Source organism: Passer montanus, unplaced genomic scaffold (assembly GCF_014805655.1).
Source record: "Passer montanus isolate IOZ18808 unplaced genomic scaffold, ASM1480565v1 scaffold93, whole genome shotgun sequence".
NCBI lineage: Eukaryota > Metazoa > Chordata > Aves > Passeriformes > Passeridae > Passer > Passer montanus.
This window is the reverse complement of record NW_024374701.1, coordinates 1,437,730-1,456,875: the sequence shown is the minus strand read 5'-3', so window position 1 is coordinate 1,456,875 and position 19,146 is coordinate 1,437,730. Positions and strand designations below refer to the sequence as shown.

The window sequence follows — 19,146 nt, the reverse complement described above, 5'->3', positions numbered from 1 at the left end:
CAGTCTGGTGTAGAACACTGACAGTCCTCCCCTGGTGCCCAGTGGTGCCTGCTGGGAACAGCTGGATTCCTCTCTGCTCCGAGGACACCTGCAGCAAAAGCAGGGATGAGGAGCCCTGCTGGAGCACGTGGAATGCTGGAGCACTCCAGGCACCTTGGCATGCTCAGAGCCCTGGTTCCTGCTGCTGGGAATGGCAGTGGGCAGGAGCTGGGGGCTCCAGGCAGGAGCAGCAGCCAAGCACTGCTGGCAGCAGCTGGAATCTCCCATTCCTCACCCCCAGCTCCAGCAGGAGGTGATTAGTGGGCTGTGTGGATTTAATTAGGACAGAGGCATCGCCCTGTCCCTGCCTGTCACAGCTTTCTGGCTTAGCTCATGTGCAGATGAGTCCATGGCTCACCCCACACCCCCAGCACTTGGGATTGGCAGCTCTGGATCGTGTCCCACGGCAGGAATTACTCATGGGATACCAGCCTTGGTGGTTTTGCTGCTCACTAAATATTTTCCAGCGCCCTTTGGTCCTAACCTGGTGCCCAACACCTGCTCCCTGTGCAGGGCATCCCCAGGTCCTGCTGTGGAACATCTCCCCGGGGGTTTGGGGTGTGTTCTGTGCCCTGAGGGTGTTTTCAGTGCACTGAGGGGTGTTTTCAGTACTCTGGAGATGTTTTCTGCATTCTGGGGGGTGTTTTGGGTGCCCTGGGGGTGTTTTCAGTACTCTGAGGTGTGTTTTTTGCTCTGAGGAATGGTTTTGCTGCTCCTGGGGGATGTTTTCCTCATACTGGGGGGTGTTTTCAGTGCTCTGGGGGATGTTTTCCTCACTCTGGGGGGTGTTTTGGGTGCTCTGAGGGATGTTTTCAGTGTTCTGAGGGATGTTTTCAGTGCTCTGGGGGTGTTCTGGGTGCTCTGGGGGGATGTTCTCCTCACTCTGGGGGTGTTCTGGGTGCTCTGGAGGGATGTTTTCCTCCCTCTGGGGGATGTTTTCAGTGCTCTGGGGGTGTTTCAGGTGCTCTGGCAGTGTTTTCATACTCTGGGGCTGTGTTTTTTGCTCTGGGGGATTTTTTTGCTGCTCTGGGGGGATGTTTTCCTCACTCTGGGGGGTGTTTTCAGTGCACTGAAGGATGTTTTCAGTGCTCTGGGGGTGTTTTGGGTGCTCTGGGGGGATGTTTTCCTCCCTCTGGGGGATGTTTTTGCTGCTCTGGGGGTGTTTTCATTGCTATGGGTAATGTTTTCAGTGCTCTGGGGGATGTTTTCAGTGCTCTGGGGGTGTTTTCAGTGCACTGATGGGTGTTTTGTGCTCTGGGGGATGTTTTCCTCCCTCTGGGGGTGGTTTCAGTGCCCTGGGGGATGTTTTCAGTGCTCTGGGGGTGTTTTCAGTGCACTGATGGGTGTTTTGTGCCCTGGGGGGATGTTTTCCTCCCTCTGGGGTGGTTTCGGTGCCCTGAGCGCTCCTGTGTGCAGGTGCTCCCCGAGGGATCGCTGTGAGCGGGCAGAGGAGCCGTTCCGCTTCGCGGGGAGCATCGGGCAGTGCCTGAGCGTGGCCGTGCAGCCCAGCAGCATCTCCGTGTCCGAGCACAGCCTCCCGGTGAGCAGGGACAGGGGACAGGCCCGGCAGCACTGCCACCTCCGGCGGGGAGCCCTCCTCGCTCCAGCCTTTCCCCCTTCCCCCTGGCACACATGTTTTCTCATGAAGTCACGCAGAGGGAGAGGGAAGGGGTCACCCGAGCCGGGGAGAGGGCGGAGGGGGGTGGCAGAGACAAATCCCCCTTCCCCTGGTGCCTCAGCTCACATTTCCCTGGTCTCTGGAGCTGGTAAAGGAAAGGCTTTGTTTCCCAAAAAGCTCCTCTGTGAGCTGTGCTCAGGCCTGGCTCTCCCCAGCTGTTGCTGCCGGAGCCCCCCATGTCCTGTGACAGCTGCTCCTGCTGCCCCCCCTTCCTGGGCTGCCCCAGCCCCCCTGGAAAAATGGTGAGGGGACAGGGACGGAGCCCTCCAGGCGCTGGTTTGCCATGGGGACACCCCCCAGCCGTGCTGGGGACATTGGGGGCTCTCTCCCCTCAGGGCAGGGCAGGGTGGTCTCCCCTGTTGGTGCAGTGGGGACAGAGGTGGTCTGAGCTCAGGGCTCTGGGGACAGTCACTGCTGCTCTCAGGGTGCTGGCACTGGCACTGAGGGTGGCAAAGCTTCTGTAAGCAGCCAGGGGACAAAAATCTGCCATTGCCACCGCTCCTGACCTGCAGCACCCTGTGGGATCATATCCACAAAGAACACCCTTGCCTTCCTTCCCCACGCCAGGGCAGCTGGCCACCAGCTGCGGGCGGGTGGGTGATTCAGGGGGGTTGTTTTGGAGGGGAAAACAGGCAGGGCTGGGAATCTGAGGGAGGTTTGGGCTGCCCTGCCCGCTGACAGCTCTGCTTTGCTCCCTGGTGCAGCTCAGCCTGCGGGTGAGCGACGCCCCCGACCTGAGTGCCGGGGTCAGCTGCCTCTTTGGGAACCTCAGCGAGGTGCAGGGCCAGGTGTCGGGCAGCCAGGTGGTGTGTGTGTCACCGGCAGCCAAGGACGTCCCTGCCATCCCCGTGGATCAGGGTAAGTGATGCTCCTGGGCAGTGACACGGTGGCAGGCAGAGCAGGGCAGCTTTGGCAGTGTCAGCTGAGCCTCTGGGGGCTGCTGCCAGAGAAATTCATGCTGCTGTCAAAGCCTGTTGAACCCAGGGAGCTCCATGCCCAGGAAATGCATCCCACACAGGGCAGGACGGGCTGGCAGCCGGCAGCAGGGAGTGCTTGCCCCGTCCTCACCCCCTCCCCGTGCTGCCAGACAGCTCCCAGGGCGGGGCAGGAGCCGTCTGTCCCCTCCAGGAGCTCTCAGCCCCGCCAGGATGAGCAGGAATCTCCCCTGGGCCTGGCTCAGCACCCACGAGTCGGTGGCTGCAGTTGTTCTGCTTCGTGCTGATCTTTGGGCTGGCTCCTCATTAATGTCACCACTGTCACATTTGCTCTTCCTGTAACTGGAGCACCACTGGCTCGGAGCTCGTTTTGCCCTTGGCATCCTTCCAGGTGTCCACGGTGCCTCCCTGGTGATGTCTTTGTGGTTCTGAGGCATTTTCTGGAGCCTGAGCCTTGGAGAACACTGCAGGGCCAGGATAGGCTTCCCCAGCAGCCCCAAAAGAAAATCTGCTGGAAATGAACCCAGAGCTCAGGCTCCTGCAGAGCTCCACTTGCTTCCAGCAGTGGCTCCTGCTCTGGGATAACTCTGGGAGGTGATGCCCAGAGAAGCTGTGGAGCCCAGTCCCTGGAAGTGTTCAGGGATGGGCTGGATGGGCTTTGGGGGAGCCTGGGATGGTGGAAGGTGTCCCAGCCCATGGCAGGGGGTGGCACTGGGTGTTTGAGGATCCCTTCCAGCCCAAACCCCTCTGTGATTCCACCATTCTGCTCCTGGGCTGTCTCAGAACAATCTCACTTTTTACACTCACAGTGAATCAGGGGACAGGGCGAGCTTCCAAACCCATTCCAAGGCACCTTTACCCCTCGGCTCTGATGGGCTTTGCCACCAGGGCTGGCCTTTGGAGCCACTGCTGGACACACCCAGGGGGCTCCAGGGCAGGGTCTGGGGGGTCCTGGTGGACAGGGGCACCCAGGGGGCTCCAGGGCAGAGTGTAGGGGGGTCCTGGTGGTCACAGGCACCTGGGGGGCTCCAGGGCAGGGTCTGGGGGGTCCTGGTGGACAGGGGCACCCAGGGGGCTCCAGGGCAGAGTGTAGGGGGGTCCTGGTGGTCACAGGCACCTGGGGGGCTCCAGGGCAGGGTCTGGGGGGTCCTGGTGGACAGGGGCACCCAGGGGGCTCCAGGGCAGAGTGTAGGGGGGTCCTGGTGGTCACAGGCACCTGGGGGGCTCCAGGGCAGGGTGTGGGGGGTTCTGGTGGACATGGGCACCCCGCAGGGTGTGGGGGTGTCCTGGTGCTGCGAGGTGAACCCGGGCTGCCCCAGCAGCAGCAGGGGGCTCAGCGGTGGGCAGTGGGCAGCAGACCCCCCCGGCAGTAGTGACAGGCTCTGCTCTGTCCCCAGACTGGTTCGGTGTCGTGCTCCAGCTGAAGTCCCGGGAGACGGGCAGGACCTTCGTCAGCACCGAGTTCAAGTTCTACAACTGCAGCGCCCACCAGCTGTGAGTGCCCCCTCCCCACCCCGAGCAGAGCCAAAAACCAGCCCAGGGGGTTTGGGGAGGGGGCGCTGGGGGCTGGCACGGTGCCCGGGTGACGGCACGCACAGGGACAGCCAGCTGCCCGGGGCTGGGGGCTCGGGGGGCTCGGGGGGCTCCGGGAGCCGCGGAGGAGGCAGCTGCAGAGAGCCGGGAACAACCTCAACCTGCTGGTGCCCCCAAGCTGTGCGATCCTGCAACTGAGAGCTGGGATGGGAATGGGAATGGGAATGGGGAATGGGGAATGGGGAATGGGGAATGGGCAGAACAAAGGGGCTGGGGAGGTGGGATGTGGGATGGAGGAGGTGGGATTTGGGCAGGGGGAGGTGGGATACAAGCTGCAGGAGTTGGGGTACAGGAGGAGAAGGTGGGCTGCAGCCCAGGCATGTGGGAGGCCAGGGGAGGCTCAGTTTTGCTGAGGATGGTGGAATCACACCCCCCGGGCACTGGGAGGCAGCAGGCAGCTGGCTGGCCTTGGAAACGCATTCACAGTCCTGAAGCATTTATGGATTTCTCTCAGGAAACAAAAGCAAGCTGCAGCACTGTGGGCAGGACCTGCCAGCAGCGGGATGGGGGTGGCAGGGCTGGGACATCTCCTGGGGCAGGGGCACCTGCTGGAGCCACCGAGGGCCAGCACAAGGTCACTGCCAGCCTTGCTGTGCTGGGTTTGAAGCTCCAGGGCCTTTCCTGCGGCACTAGGAAGTGGGTTGGTGTGTTTGTGTGCTCATGAGCTTGGCTGGCCTTGCTCCAGCCCGTCCGGGCTCTTCCCTCTGCAGGCAGCCCCAGGAGCCAGGGCCATGGCCTGGGACTGCATCCACGGGCACAGCTGATCCTTGTGCCACCAAGAGCTGCCACGTGGCAGCAGGGGTGGCCTCGGAGATGGAGGAGGTGGCAACTGCCAGGATTAGCAGCTGTCACAGCTCCTGCGTCCCTGTGGCAGCAGCGAGAGGGGAACAAAACCCACCCAGCCACTCTGCTGGCAGCTGGGTCCCCTGGGGCTCAAAAGGGTCTGTGTTCTTTCAAAAACATTTCATAAACGGTTATTTTTTTTCTCCCCCAACATGAATCAAAAGCACTTGCTGCACCCTCTGCTCTCCAAGGCCAGGCAGAAGTGTTGCTGTTGACTTGGAGCATTCCTGACTGGCAGAACAGCTGATCCCATTTTTGCCAGGCTTGCCTTCTTTTCTAGAAGCTAAAGCCCAAGCCTGGTGCCTGTGCAACGCCCTGCTCTACTTTACACCAACCCAGGGATGTGCAATAAATCCCAGCCCGTGTTTTCCTCTGGAATAAATTGTGAGGCTGCCCTAAGTCTGCCTTTTGAGCGTGGGTTTTCCCAAACCCCTTCCTTGTTTTTTGCTCTATCGAAACCACCCCCCCACCAAAGAAATTCTTTTCCCAGGACGGCTGGGTTTCTGGCAAGGCCTGCAGACGGCTGCAGCCCTTCTAACCCCTGGTTTCCCCCCAGGTGCCTGTCCTGTGTGAACAGTGCCTTCCGCTGCCACTGGTGCAAGTACCGCAACCTGTGCACCCACGACCCCACCACCTGCTCCTTCCAGGAGGGGAGGATCAATGTCTCCGAGGTACCAGCTGCCATTCCTCCCTCTGCCCTTTGCTCCTCCGTGCCACCAGCAGCACAACCCGTGTTGGTGTGAGGTTTGTGGGTCTCTGCTGTCCAAAAGTGCAGCTTTAAAGCCGGGCAGTGTTGGTGGCACTGCAGTGCTGCTCTCGACCTGAGCACGGAGCTGAGCCCTCCCCTGCTGCGTGGGAATGCCCAGGTTCATTAATTACAGTAATTGCTGCAGTGTTTTCCCCCGGGGGTCCCAGAGACTCCTCAGCCCCAGCACTTGCAGCAGCTCTGCTTTGCTGGGTCTGAGCAGCAGCTCTGGCTGGGCTGGGATTTCTGGCACAGCCTGGCTGTGGCTGATGAAGGAGGGAAGTACCAAAGAGCACAGCCCCAGATTTTGGAACAGGGAGCTGCTTTGGGTTCCAGACTCGGAGCCATCTCTCTTAGCAGCTCATAAAAGGTGTGGGGCTCCAATCCAAAAATGCTTTTAACACTTGGAAAGGCACGGCCAGAGAATGGCTCTGCCAGCTCTCCTGTGTGTCCCAGGGCAGAGGGATCTATGGAGGAAAGGGGTTGTTAGCACAAATTGAACATGCTAGGAACCCTTGGGCTGGGGTTTCTGCACTCCTTGTCCTGCCTGATCCCCTGCCTGCTTCTCTGGGAGGGTCTTTGCCCTCACTGTTCCTACAAACAGCTTTGTAGCACCTGAAATGAGTGCAGGTCCTAAAGCTGCAAGGGGAAAATGGTTTAAAAGATGCTCTGGAAATCCTGAGAGTCCTGGAAAGTGGGGAAGGCAGCAGTGAGGACAGGTACAAATATGAGGAAAAGGAAGGAGAGGAAGGTGTGCCAGTATCCAGAGAAATCCTTGTCAGTGAGTGGTGGGGATGGAGAAGAACAGGAGAGGTCAGTCAGTGGTGCAAACACTGAGCTGTCAAAAAGGAGTGACTGGAGGTTTAGCCAGGTTGCTGCTAAACCAGGAGCAAACTCCACTTTGTGTCTCCCTGGCTGCAATGCTGCCAGGAGGTCGAGAGGAAAAGGGCAGAGTGATTTCTGAGCTGTGTGTGTAAGGACCTGGTGGGATCTGCAAACCCAAGGATGGGCAGCGTGCCTGGGATGGGAACGGATGCCCAGGGAGAAGCTTCCACCCCAGGAGCAAACCAAAAGCTTTCTCCATCCAGTTCAAAGTCAAGAAACTTCCTTTCACCATGTCAAGAGAAAGCAAAACCCTTTGCCTCTCCTCCTCTTGAGTGATTGGGGGGGTTCTCCTCCACACTCCGAGCATCCCTGTCCTCCCAGAGCTCTGTCTTCTCTGGGTCCCCAGCCCCAGAGTGTCTGACAAAGGAGAACCATCCCATGATCTCTGTTTTCCTCCTGGGATCACACAGATGAGAGAGTGGAGCAGTTGGTATCCCTGGAAGTTCCTGCTGGGATCACAGGGCTGCCGTGTCTCCAAAGAACTTCCTCAGTCTTCATCTTGCAGAGGTTGTTTCTTACCAGGGGGTGTTTTGGGACGCCTCACACCTTCCTGTGATTAGCTTTGATATGGGCTGATGATAATGACACGAGTCATTTCTTCCCCAGACCTGTGAGCACAGGCAAAACCACCCCAAAGAAATGTGTGTGCTTGTTTAAGAGCAATGAGTTTCCTCTTCACACGCAGCATGCTGATAATGCCCTCGCTCTGGGCTCTTCACTAACACAGAAATGAGTAAATGCCTCATGGAGAGTTTCCTCTCCTAAACCAATTCAGATCACAATGTTCTCATTGTGTCATGGCCTGATGTATTAGGAAATTGTTTGTGCTTACCCTGGCTCCCTCCCCAGCGGAGCCAGTGGTGTTTGGAGCGGGGGATCTCCGTGCCTGTGCCCTACTTTCAGTCCCCTGTGCCTCTCCTTACGTAAGGTTTACACACGTGCTCACACGGGCCCGCAGATTTGCTCGCATCTTTATATTTAATTCAAGGGAAAATATCTTGAATATTCCCTTTCACTCCTGGCCCATCAGAGCTGGCGTCCCCGTGGGATTGGATGTGGAACGAGCTCCCTTTGATGCTCCCAGGAGTTGTCTGTCTGGAGGAGGAACTGAAAAGCCTCAGCCACTTCAGGAGGAGATGGGGGACAGAAATTCCCTCTCCGTGAGCTGTGCTCTTGCTCCTTGCCAGGCTCTGCCCCCGTGCCCGAGCTCAGTGCTGCCCTGCCTGCCATGGAAGCTCAGCCCAGGAGCTCTTCCCATCCCTCCTCCTGCCCTCCAGCAGGAACTGTTGGCTCAGACCCAAGGGCAGAGCCCAGGGACAGATGTGGGGGTGCAGAGGGAGCCCCAGAGGTGGGCGGGTGCTTTAGGAAAAGTGGAAATGTGGTTTGGGGTCACTGGTCAGTGAATACAGGTATTTCACAGCCTGTACAGCAGAGGGATCCTGCAGGACAGAGCTGGCTGCTCCTGATGTTCTCCCTCTCGTGGCAATTTCTGAAATGGGGGAGCCCAGCTCCTCTGAGGTCTCCCTTTCCAGGTAGCCAGTTCTTTAGGAGTTAATTATGAGAGAAGCAATTATTTTCCCATCCTTTTCCTGGTCAGAATCTTCACTGTCAGCAGAAGGTGCCTAGTCAGACCTTGCCCCCACTAAATCAGGATTTCTCCAAAAGATTTCTCCTGGGTGTGGAGCACTGATTGTCCCACTTTACAAAACCCCAGATCGAGCCAGTGATGCCATTTTGATGTGCCTGATGTGGTTTGGTTTGTGTGTGTGTGTGAGGTTTTCTGATGTCTCTCTCTAAATGTCTGAAGCTTCCAGATGAGGAGGAACGTGGATTCATAAACATCCTCCCACCCCATCCCGGAGGAGAGCTAGAACCAAATAAATCCTCTTAGCTCCCCAGAATGTGAGAGCCCGGCCCTCTTTGATGTCCAGCGAGTGCTGATAATGCCATTTCCACAGGGGGACGCTGATCTGGGGACAGAGAGGTTCAGATTCGGGGATTTCAGTGCCCTTGGGGCTCCTGTGGATAATTCCCACTGATTTTGTGGCAACGCCCTTGCCCCTGGCTGTGCCCTTGGGTGCTGAGCGCTGCTTGATGTGCCTTGAAGGAAACAAAACCAAAGCAGCCCGTCCTGCCAATCCCCATCCCAGCAGAGCTGAGACGTGCTGGAGGTGACTCAGAGCCACATCTCAGGCCACCAAAGCCAGCCAATGACTTTGCAGGGTCACACCTGACTTTGGGGAGATGCCTTTGCCTGAAATAGGAACAAAAAGGCCGGTTTCAGCAGAATTCCCTCAGCCCTGAGCCGTGGCTGGGCTTTTATCGCCCGTGCTGTGGAGGTTTGGTGCTCAGAGGGAAGGAGCCAGGAGGGAGAGGAGGGAGATGTTCCTCCTGTCCCTGCGCAGGGAGCTGCTCCTGCCTCACCTCTGGCACACAAGGGGTTGTTTACAGGAGGGAAAGGTGCTGTAAATATCCCCCTGCCTCCCAAAGTGATGGAGAAGACCCAGGTTACAGCACGTGCCCGCAGCTCAGGGTAAGGGTGTGGGGAAGGAATTCACCAGGCTGGGCTCCAGCAGCCTTTCTTTCACGTCTGGTTTCCAAGGAGCAGGGGCTGCTCTCCTTTCCCGTGGCATAAATGAAGGATAATGTGTTTCCATGAGTGACAGGGACTGTAATTTATATCATTGGGAACACAACTGTGAACCAGGGGTTTGCATTCACGTGCCAGATTGGGTTATGTTTATAACTTTCAAATAACGTGCAGCAAGTTAACATTTGTAGAGACTTTGCGGGGGTTTTTTGAAGATGGAAAGTACAGAAACAGTCTATTTTCTGCCATTTGGGCTAAATCCCGTAGTCAGAAGAATTGCCTGCCATTTCTAGGCAATTTTTTTTCCAAATAAGAGCAAGGAGGTTTGACCTACTAAAACTGCTCGGTTAAACACAAATAATAACCATGGGTGCTCTGTTCTGCTCCAGAGACAGCTGCAGAACGCGGGTCTTTAAGGTATTTATAGACCTTGGAGTCTTTGAGGCTAAAAAGTGTTGGAGAAGCATAAAATGTCTTTGTAAATTGTGTGTGCTGATACTTCACAGGCAGAATATTCCCCGAGAGTCTGTGCCACTCAGGCATCGGAGCCTTGTCTTCCTCCAGCAGATCTGATCCGTGTTTATTCTGGCGCGGGGAAGTCAAGGAGGATAATGAGAGGATTCTGCCTGTTTGTTTAGAGAGAGGAGGCAATAATGGCCTTTCTAACTCGCTGCAGGATTTACCTCTCATGAATTAAAAAACAAAGTAAACTGATTATGGAGCAAGCTGTGCGTTCCACCGCCTTCACTCGGTGTTTTCTGGGTGTTTCTCGGTGTTTTCTGGGTGTTTCTCGATGTTTTCTGGGTGTTTCTTGATGTTTTCTGGGTGTTTCTCGATGTTTTCTGGGTGTTTCTCGCTCTTCCTGGGGAGGAAACCAGGAGCCAACCCCTTCCCAGGGCACTGGGAAATTCCTGTCAAGGGAATCCACATGGACAGAGGCACTGCTCAACTGGTGATTAACCCCTGACAAAAAAATAATTTACCTGAACAAAATCATTTACCTGAACAAAATAATTTACCTGAACAGTGGCTGTTCCAGCAGGGAGCAGCTGGGAGAGGTGGAGGGACAAACCACCCTGCCAGGCTGTTCTCCTGCAGCAGCAGCCAGCTGAGAGCCAAAAACCCCACACGGGGTCTGTGGGAAGGGCTGTGTGTGCGGGGATTTGGGGTGCAGGGACATGAGTTTTCAGGGATTTGGGGTGCAGGGATGTGGCTGTGCAGGGATTCAGGTGCAGGACATGGATTTTCAGGGATTTGGGGTGCAGGGACATGGCTGTGAAGGATTTGGGGTGCAGGGATGTGGCTGTGCAGGATTTGGGGAGCAGGGATGTGGCTGTGCAGGGCCGTGGGTGCACATCACTGAGGCTACAATTTAAAAAAAACAAATTGGGAAAAGAAAATCCCTGAAAGCTGAGCTTTCCCTGAGGCTGGAAATGTCTCACAGGGGCTCCAGGGACGTGCAGGGTCCGAGCTGACCCGAGCACCCCCCAGCTCCTGCAGCTCCTCCCGCTCAGCTGAGAAATTCACAGCACTGCCTGCAGCAGTGTGGCTGCCCACGAGCACCCTGGCTTTGCTGGAGTCTGGCATCTTCCTACAGATCTCCCCATCCCAAACGTGGATCCCTTATTAGTGTGATCACTGCAGCTGTCAGCACAGCTTCATTCCTGTGCCTGCCTCGCTTTCCCCACAACCCCAATGTGACATTTTCCTTCCACTGGAACCAAAGGAATGGAAAAAAAAATCTCTTTTGCCCCACTAATGATGGCAGAACGGTTTTCCTGCCAGCATTTTCAGCACCAGGGAGCAGATGTGGGGATGGAGTCCCCCCCATGCCTGGGAGGGCAGGAGCCTTTCCTCAGCAGTCGCCTCACGGATGGAGCTGGCCAGGAAGGATAATGGTCCATAACATATTCATTATTTTCAGGACTGTGCACTGAAGTTCTCCCACTGGTGATGCAAGTGGAGATTTTTTTTGTTTTCAGTTTTAATGGGGTAAAGGATTCTGCAGCTCTGGGTTGCTTTTCCTTCCTCACAGCCCTCGGGTGTTCCACAGCCCCTCTCTGCTGGAGCTCGGTGGGACTGTGAGGTGAAATCAGAACCTTACAGGCAGGTGTTGAGTGGAAGGTGGCACAGGTGAGTGGTGCTTAGGAGAGGAAGGAATGTGCAGAGCCAGCTTGGAAGAGCTGGATGGAAAATGCTGTGAATCCAGGGAGTTTGCTGGTGGTGAGCTGGGGCTGGATCCGCGGTGCCAGGGTCAGTGGGAAGCAGGGAATGCCATTCCCTTCCAGCCTGTGAACCCACTCCTCTGCAGGAAAGAGCCTCCCTTCCCTCCCCAGCGCAGCTGATGGAGTTTGAAATCACTCCTGGCTGTTAATCCGTGAAAGTCCCTGTTAGAAAGAAAATAAAATATATATACGGAAAAGTGCCACTAAAAAGGTTTACGAGGCTGCAGTTTAAGTTAGTGGTTCCTCCAGACCTGAGCATCTGTTTCTCATTTACAGCTCGCTGGAGCCAGTGGTGAAACACTTCCCATGGCCCCGGCTGGGAGCTGCAGGGGAGCCTGCCTTGGGGAGGGGGATTTTCCCCCTGGACACGCAGGATTCTGGGCAGGATGGCTGCCTGGCATTGCCAGCAGCAAGATTTCCTTTCATCCCCAGGCTGGGGGGCAAAGGGCTTGGGATGCCAGTCTGGGATTTGGCAGAGGGAGACTGACGTGTTTGTTCTAAACTCCTGCTTTAGCTGGGGATTAATCATTCAGTGTCAGGTGCTTACAGGTACTTAGGTACCTTGTTCCATGAGATCAAAGCAAATTAGAGCTGAGCAGAATGTAAATGCAGCTGATGGTCAGAGGTATTGCAGCTCCTGGTGTAGAAATTGGAGAAAAATTGTATTTCCCAGTGTGCTATGCAGAGATAATGTTTGGGATGTTGAGATCTCACAGGAGGGATGTGAGAGGAGCTGAAAAGTCATTTTTTGTGGTCCATCTCAGGGTCTCATTTAGACATTCCCTTTGTGCTTGGGCGAACTTGACTTGGACTCAATGATCTTAGAGGTCTCTTCCAACCTCATCATCCTGTGGTTCTGTGAACTGGAGATCTGTGCCATGGTGTTTCACAGAGTCCCAGATGGTTTGGATGGGAAGGTGTCACAGTTTTCTTCACATCTCTGGGGACCTGAGACGCTGACTGTCCTTCGTTCCCAGACCTGCAGAGGAATTGTTGTGTCTGACCAAACGGGAGAGGCAGCAGCTCACGCTGTGTGGAGTTTGGAGTTACACACTCCAAATTTGCAGGATTTGCAGCATTGCAGGATTACAATGATACGAAAAACATAAAAGCTCAAACCCAAATGCATCACACCCCAGCCGTGACCTCCCGCCTTCTCCCCGTGCCTCCCAGGACTGCCCCCAGCTGTTCCCCACGGAGGAGATCCTGATCCCGGTGGGAGAGGTGAAGCCCATCACGCTGAAGGCCAGGAACCTGCCGCAGCCCCAGTCGGGCCAGAGGGGCTACGAGTGCGTGCTCAGCATCCAGGGCATCGTGCACAGGGTGCCCGCCCTGCGCTTCAACAGCTCCAGCGTGCAGTGCCAGAACAGCTCGGTGAGAGCATCCCTCTGATCCTGGGTTCCAGGGGGGAGAATGCCCGCGGGGAGGGGGGAAAATCCCTCTGATCCTGGGTTCCAGGGGGGAGAATGCCCGCGGGGAGGAGATGCTGGCTCTGGAGTGCCCTGGCTGCCGGTGGGGGGTCAGCAAGGGGAGGAGGAGGAGGAGGAGGAGGGAATGCAGGAGGTGTTCAGGCAGGCTAATTCACACACGGGGAGATAAGGAGAATCACAGACCCCTTATCGGGGAGCTGTCAAATCCCAGGTCACGGTGGCTGGATGAAGAGAGCGGTGCTGGAGAGCAGGGAAGGAGGGGGAGAGGGAAAGTGCCAGGGGAGAGAGCAGAGCGGGGCTGGAGAGGGGAATCACCAGGTGATGCTGACAGGAGCAGGGCAGGGTAATCCCCTCACAGGACAGGGCTCAGCCTCGCCGTGGGCACCCCAAAATCACCCTGCTGGGATGCCAAAACACCAATGGCACGTGCAGGCACCCCCACCCTGGCCCACAGCCCGAATTTGGGTCTGCTGTGTCCCTGCACAGCCGGGGGACGAGCAGGGACAAGCGTGGCCCTTCCTCTGCTCACCATGTGCTGGGAAAGGGCCCTGGGCAAAAAGGGCACAGTCAGTTTGTTTTAGGCAGCAGAGCAGGGTCCACTTGAATATTCAGTGCAGATGGCCTTAAATTGTTAATGAAGTTTTGAATTTTTAAAAGTTTCACTATTTATACATTGCTGGCTGTCTTTGGGCCTTGCAGCTTGCTGGATAATAAATGTATTAATAGTATATAGTACTTTTCCTATCCAGAGTGATTTATAAGCATTAGAGAAGCACTTTTATTGCTGTTGGGCTGATAGGAAGTGGTAGGGGGAGGACGTGAGGGCCGTTCTGCACTCACAGCTTCTTGTTCCACACCAGCTTAATTAAAACCAGGCAGGGTGAACCAGTACAGTCAAACATGAGTTAAAACTGCACAGCTCCTGCCCAGGGACAGGCAGAGCGCTCTGCCCTGCTTTTGCCATCCTCCCAGTGAGGATGGCAATGCTCACTCACCTTCTGAAGTCTTTCTAGCAGCTCTTGGTTGACCTAAAGAGAGCGCCAGAGTGAGGCCTGGCCAGTGCTGGGTGTGATAATGGGAATTCCAGCATTCCCTGGGAATTCAGCTGCAGCATCCAGCCTCACTCAGCCACGACCCCCAGGATGTCATAAAAAGGGGAATAATTCAGGCCAGTGCTATCCTGGAGCAGGCTCAGGCAGTGGCTGGGGCTCTGCACCCTCTGTTTTTGCTCAGCTGTTTCCTGTTCCACCTGCAGAGCTCTGCAGTGGGGTTTTGGGGCTCCCAGTCCCACTGGGGTGCACAGACTGGGCGAGAAGCAGCCTGAAGGCAGCAGTCCCACTCTGGTTAACTGGAGGGGCTGTGCTGGTGAGCCAGAGACTGAGTGATGAGAGCAACCACTGCAAGTGGAATAATTAATCTGTTACCTCTCACAAGGACTAGATCTGATTTAATTATCTCCTCCTCATGAGGAGAAGGGACTCAAAGCAGAACCCTGGAGATGGAAGTGTAAAAATGTGGTGTCTGAGGCACCAGCAGATGTTTTTAAGCAGAGAACAAAGATAGTTTCTCTCAAAAAACCCTCTTTTTCTGGGAGTGTTGTGTCCCCAAGCATTCACTCTGGATCTTACCCTGCAGTACCTCTATGATGGGATGGACATCAGCAACCTGGCAGTGGACTTTGCCGTGGTTTGGAATGGGAACTTCGTCATTGACAACCCGGAGAACCTGAAAGGTAAAACCTGCTTGAATTGGCTTCAGGCCATCCCAGTTGTGTCCCTCGGAAGTCCCTCAATCCCAGCTATACCCCAGGGGTGTATCCCAGCTGTATCCTGAGGGAATACCCCAATCCCAGCAGAATCCGGAGGGAATACCCCAATCCCAGCTCTACCCTGAGGGAATCCCTTCAATCCCAGCTGTATCCCAAGGGAATTCCCCTCAATTCCAGCTGCACCCCAAGGGAATCGCCCAGTCCTGGCTGCACCCCCAGTCCCAGCTGCACCCCGGGTGAATCCCCCAATCCCAGCTGTATCCCAAGGGAATTCCCCCCAATCCCAGCTGCACCCCAAGGGAATCCCCAGTCCCAGCTGCACCCCCAGTCCCAGCTCCACCCCAAGGGAATCCCCCAATCCCAGCTGCACCCTGGGTTAATTCCCCAGTCCCAGCTGCACCCCCAATCCCAGCTGTATCCCAAGGGAATCCCCCAATCCCAGCTACATCCTGGGTGAATCCCCCAGTCCCAGCTGCACCCCCAGCCCTGGCTGCACCCTAAGGCAATCCCCCAGTCCCAGCTGCACCCCGAGGGAATCCCCCAGTCCCAGCTGCACCCTGGGTGAATCTCCCAGTCCCAGCTGCACCCCCAGTCCCAGCTGCACCCCAGGTGAATCCCCCAGTCCCAGCTGCACCCTGAGTTAATCCCCCAGTCCCAGCTACACCCCCAGTCCCAGCTGCATCCCCAGCCCCGGCTGCACCCCGAGGAGCCCCTCCCGGCTGATCCCCGTGCCCATCCCGCAGTGCACCTGTACAAGTGCGCGGCGCAGCGCGAGAGCTGCGGGCTGTGCCTCAAGGCCGACCCCAAGTTCGAGTGCGGCTGGTGCAGCGGCGAGGCCAAGTGCACCCTGCGGCCCCACTGCGGCTCCCCCGGCGCCCCGCCCTGGCTCGACTGGTCCAGCCACAACGTCAAGTGCTCCAACCCGCGCATCACCGAGGTGAGCCCAGCCCGCCCCTGAAAAGGGAATAATTGGCATTGACTCTGTGATGGCAGGAGGCTGATCAGGTGCTTTATTCTATCATACAAACTGTATTACACCACTGCACTACACTGTGTTATACTCCTGTACTACACACTGTATTATACTACACACAATCAGAATAATGAGGTTGGAAGAGACCTCAAAGATCATCGAGTCCAACCCATGCCCTAACACCTCAACTAGAACACAGCACCAAGTGCCATGGCCAGCCTTTTTTTAAACACATCCAGAGATGGTGATTCCACCACCTCCCTGAGAAGAGCATTCCAGTGCTTTATTATTTTTTCAGTGAAAAATTTCTTCCTAATATCCAAGCTGTACCTTCCCTGACGTAGCTTGAGACTACTATACTATACACTATTGTACTACTGCACTGTACTGCACCACCACCAAGAAAAACCCATCGCCCCTGCCAGCCACGTTAGAATCCAATTGGTCAATGAATCAAAACACCACCACCAGAGCCCAGTTAGGAAATCCCTTTTTGTAAACAATCTCCATAACACATTCCACATGTGCACAACAACAGGCGCGGCAAATGAAGGTAAGAATTGTTTTAATTCTCTCTCTGAGCTTTCTCACTGCCTTCCCCAGGAAAAACCTGGGAAAGTCTGTGTCTCTCTCTGTTCAGAGGTTACGTGATTAGCACATTCTCCCTGTGCTGTCCCAAAATCTGCCCAGCCCCAAGAAATGCAGGTAAAACACTCCAGAACTTTCTGGGACAGTTTTAACTCTGCCCCACCCACGCCACGGTGACCGCCACAGACTGCGGCGGGAATGCTAATTAAACCAGGGAGCTAATTAGTCTGGAGTTGGTGGTTCTGATATTTCTGTTCAGCCCACTGAGGGATGCAAAATGTGTCCCAGGAGCATTTTCAGCAGTGAAACTGCACTCGCTCTGTTAACGCTGCTATGAGGAGTGACACTCCTGTCAGGAGGGAATGAAGGAAGGTTTGGGTTTCTCAGTTAATTAAATCCCCCAAAAACGCCTCCCTTGCCCTGGGTGTACATCCACACTGCCAAAGGTGTAACACAGTAGGATCAGAGTTGTCTGTTACACCAGTGCTGCCGGCAGTGCTGCTCAGCACCCAAAATCTGCCAGCTGGATCAGAACCCAAGTGAGTGTGGAAGTCTCCTCTTAAATTAAATTAGTTTCTACACTGGTTTAACTAAACTGGCTCAGATCCCGTGGGAGGGAGGCATCAACCTCCTTTTATGGAGGAGAGGAGGAAGCACAGAGGCTGCTGCTGGATGTGGGCTGGGTGGGACTGGCAGGAGAACAGTGTTGCTGAGGAGGGTCCATCCATCCATCCATCCATCCATCCATCCATCCATCCATCCATCCATCCTCAGGAATGTTACTAGACTTTTGGTATTTCTTAGGCCTTCTGCCAGCACTGTTACACCTTTGCTGGGCAGGTGTTTTTCTCATGCAGGTGTTTTTCTCATGCAGGTTTTTCTCTCGTGCAGTGTTTTGTACAGGGCAGAGTGGAGCTGGTGGCTGGTTGTGCAGGGATATGAAAGCACTAAAAAGGGTTGGAAGCCTGTCCTTTCCCTGCTTGGTTGGTCTCTTTGTTTTCCAAGTCCCAGCTGTGCTACCAAGAGATAAAATGATCCTTAAAGTCTCCCCTTGCCCTGCCACTGGGCAGAGCCCAAACTTCTCTTGCCCAAGTGCTGTTCTGCTGCACAAGGTTATGCTACAGGAAGCAATCAGCCTCTAGTGAGATTTGCTTCCCCATAAACCATGCAGAAAGTTGTCAAGTCAAAGAAATCTTGGAATTATCTATCTGCCCCTCCTTGATCTGGGCAGAGAAGGGGAAAGCACTGTGCTCCAGTGCTTTGCATGTGAGCAGTGCCAGGCTGGCTCTGGCAGCTGGCTGCAGGCAGGGCACTGCCACCAAGTGTTTTATCACTGTCCAACTTGAAAGCAATACTTTTGGGCTCTGTCCAAGCAGAAGAGAGCAGAGCTCTGCTGTTACAGATTTCTCAACTCCATCTCAGCCCTCAGTGTGAGACTTGGAGGAGACCATGAGACCTTCCCAGCATTCGTTGTTGTTGGGTCCTTTCCCAACATCTGAGTTTTCTTGGGATTTTGGGTACCAAAAACTGCAGCCCAGTGCTGCAGAGCTGTACAGCTGGGAGGACACCCTGCCCTGCTGGGACTGAGCTGGCCCTGGCAGGTCCAGAGCTGGCACTGGTGCCATGTCCCCCATCCCTTGGGCACCAGCAGCGGCAGGACTGGGGAGCAGGGTTTGCTCTCATACTGGAGCTCACATTGCAGCCTGGATTGCCCAGAGTAAAAGAGCCTTTAATGTGGGCTGGTTTCCACTCCTTTTGCTTCATCTGGCCAGGTTCACTCTTTGTGACAAGCCTGAGGTCAAGGGCCTGGCTCCCAGGCGCCAGTGCCTTCGGGGGATGCATAAATAAGGAGATTATTGTGCCTTAATAATTCTAAAAGTAAATGAGCAGTGGGGTATTTGCAGTCCTCTCACTGAGTGAGAGGTCCAGCCCTCCCCAGCAATGTCCCCTCAGCAGCTTAAAAGTTCCACCCGGTCTGTGGCCTTAGCAATAAATAAATAAAAATCCGTTTTCTGGCGAACAAGCGGCGCTCTGATCTCCTATTCATTTATTTGCAGGCCTCATTAATATAACATCAGCGCAACAAACAGCTGAAGGGGGGGCAGTGTCAGGCTGAATAATGGAGTTGCTCTGCTGAGATAACAATTAGGTTCTGAATGTGCCATCAGCTGAGGCAGAGACAAGGAGGGATCATGCCGGGATGACAAAGCTCATGTGCTGCTTCCCGCTGGGCTCATCAGCTGGGATCCAGGGCTCGGAGCAGGAGCAAAAAAAGCACAAAGAGGATGGAGGTGGATGGGTTTGGGGAGGGGGCAGGGGCTGTGCCGTTGATTGGGTGCTCTCTCTGCACCCGAGCAGATGCCAAGGGCTCGCTGTGCAGGGCTCGTGGCTTCCCTGCAGCTCCGCAGGGAAAGCCCCAGCAGCTCCAGCCAGCCCCAGCTCCTGCTCTCCCGGCTCCTCACTGACTTCTTCTGCAGGCAAAATGTTGCTTCATGTCAGAAACACTGAAAGATTCGAGCAGCAAGACATGACACTGAGAACATTTATCCCTCGTTGCTGGAGCCGTGTCCCCTGCAGGCTGCGAGGGGCAGGGCTCTGGCACTGGGCTGGGGCTCCGGGATCCCTGGGACCCTTGGATCCCAACCTTGGGGGTCCCTTGGGTTCCAGCCTGGGGGATCCCTTGGGTCCCAACCTTGGGGGTCCCTTTTGATCCCAAGCTTGGAGATCTCTTGGGTTCCAGCCTTGGGAGTCCCTTGCGCCCCAAGCTTGGGAGTCCCTTGGGTTCCAGCCTGGGGGATCCCTTGGATTCCAACCTTGGGAGTCCCTTGGATCCCAGCCTTGTGGGATCTCTTGG

General features: G+C 55.6%; 1 protein-coding gene across 1 annotated transcript in view; it reads left to right on the top strand.

The window, feature by feature from the left end:
- Positions 1-19,146, top strand: part of PLXNA2 (plexin A2) — a 127,032-nt gene that overhangs the window by 73,521 nt on the left and 34,365 nt on the right. Inside the window, exons 6-12 of the mRNA XM_039695807.1 lie at positions 1,456-1,579; positions 2,422-2,575; positions 4,050-4,146; positions 5,645-5,759; positions 12,707-12,907; positions 14,599-14,695; positions 15,475-15,668. Of these exons, the coding sequence (XP_039551741.1) occupies positions 1,456-1,579; positions 2,422-2,575; positions 4,050-4,146; positions 5,645-5,759; positions 12,707-12,907; positions 14,599-14,695; positions 15,475-15,668 (982 nt within the window). The remainder of the gene's footprint in view (positions 1-1,455; positions 1,580-2,421; positions 2,576-4,049; positions 4,147-5,644; positions 5,760-12,706; positions 12,908-14,598; positions 14,696-15,474; positions 15,669-19,146) is intronic.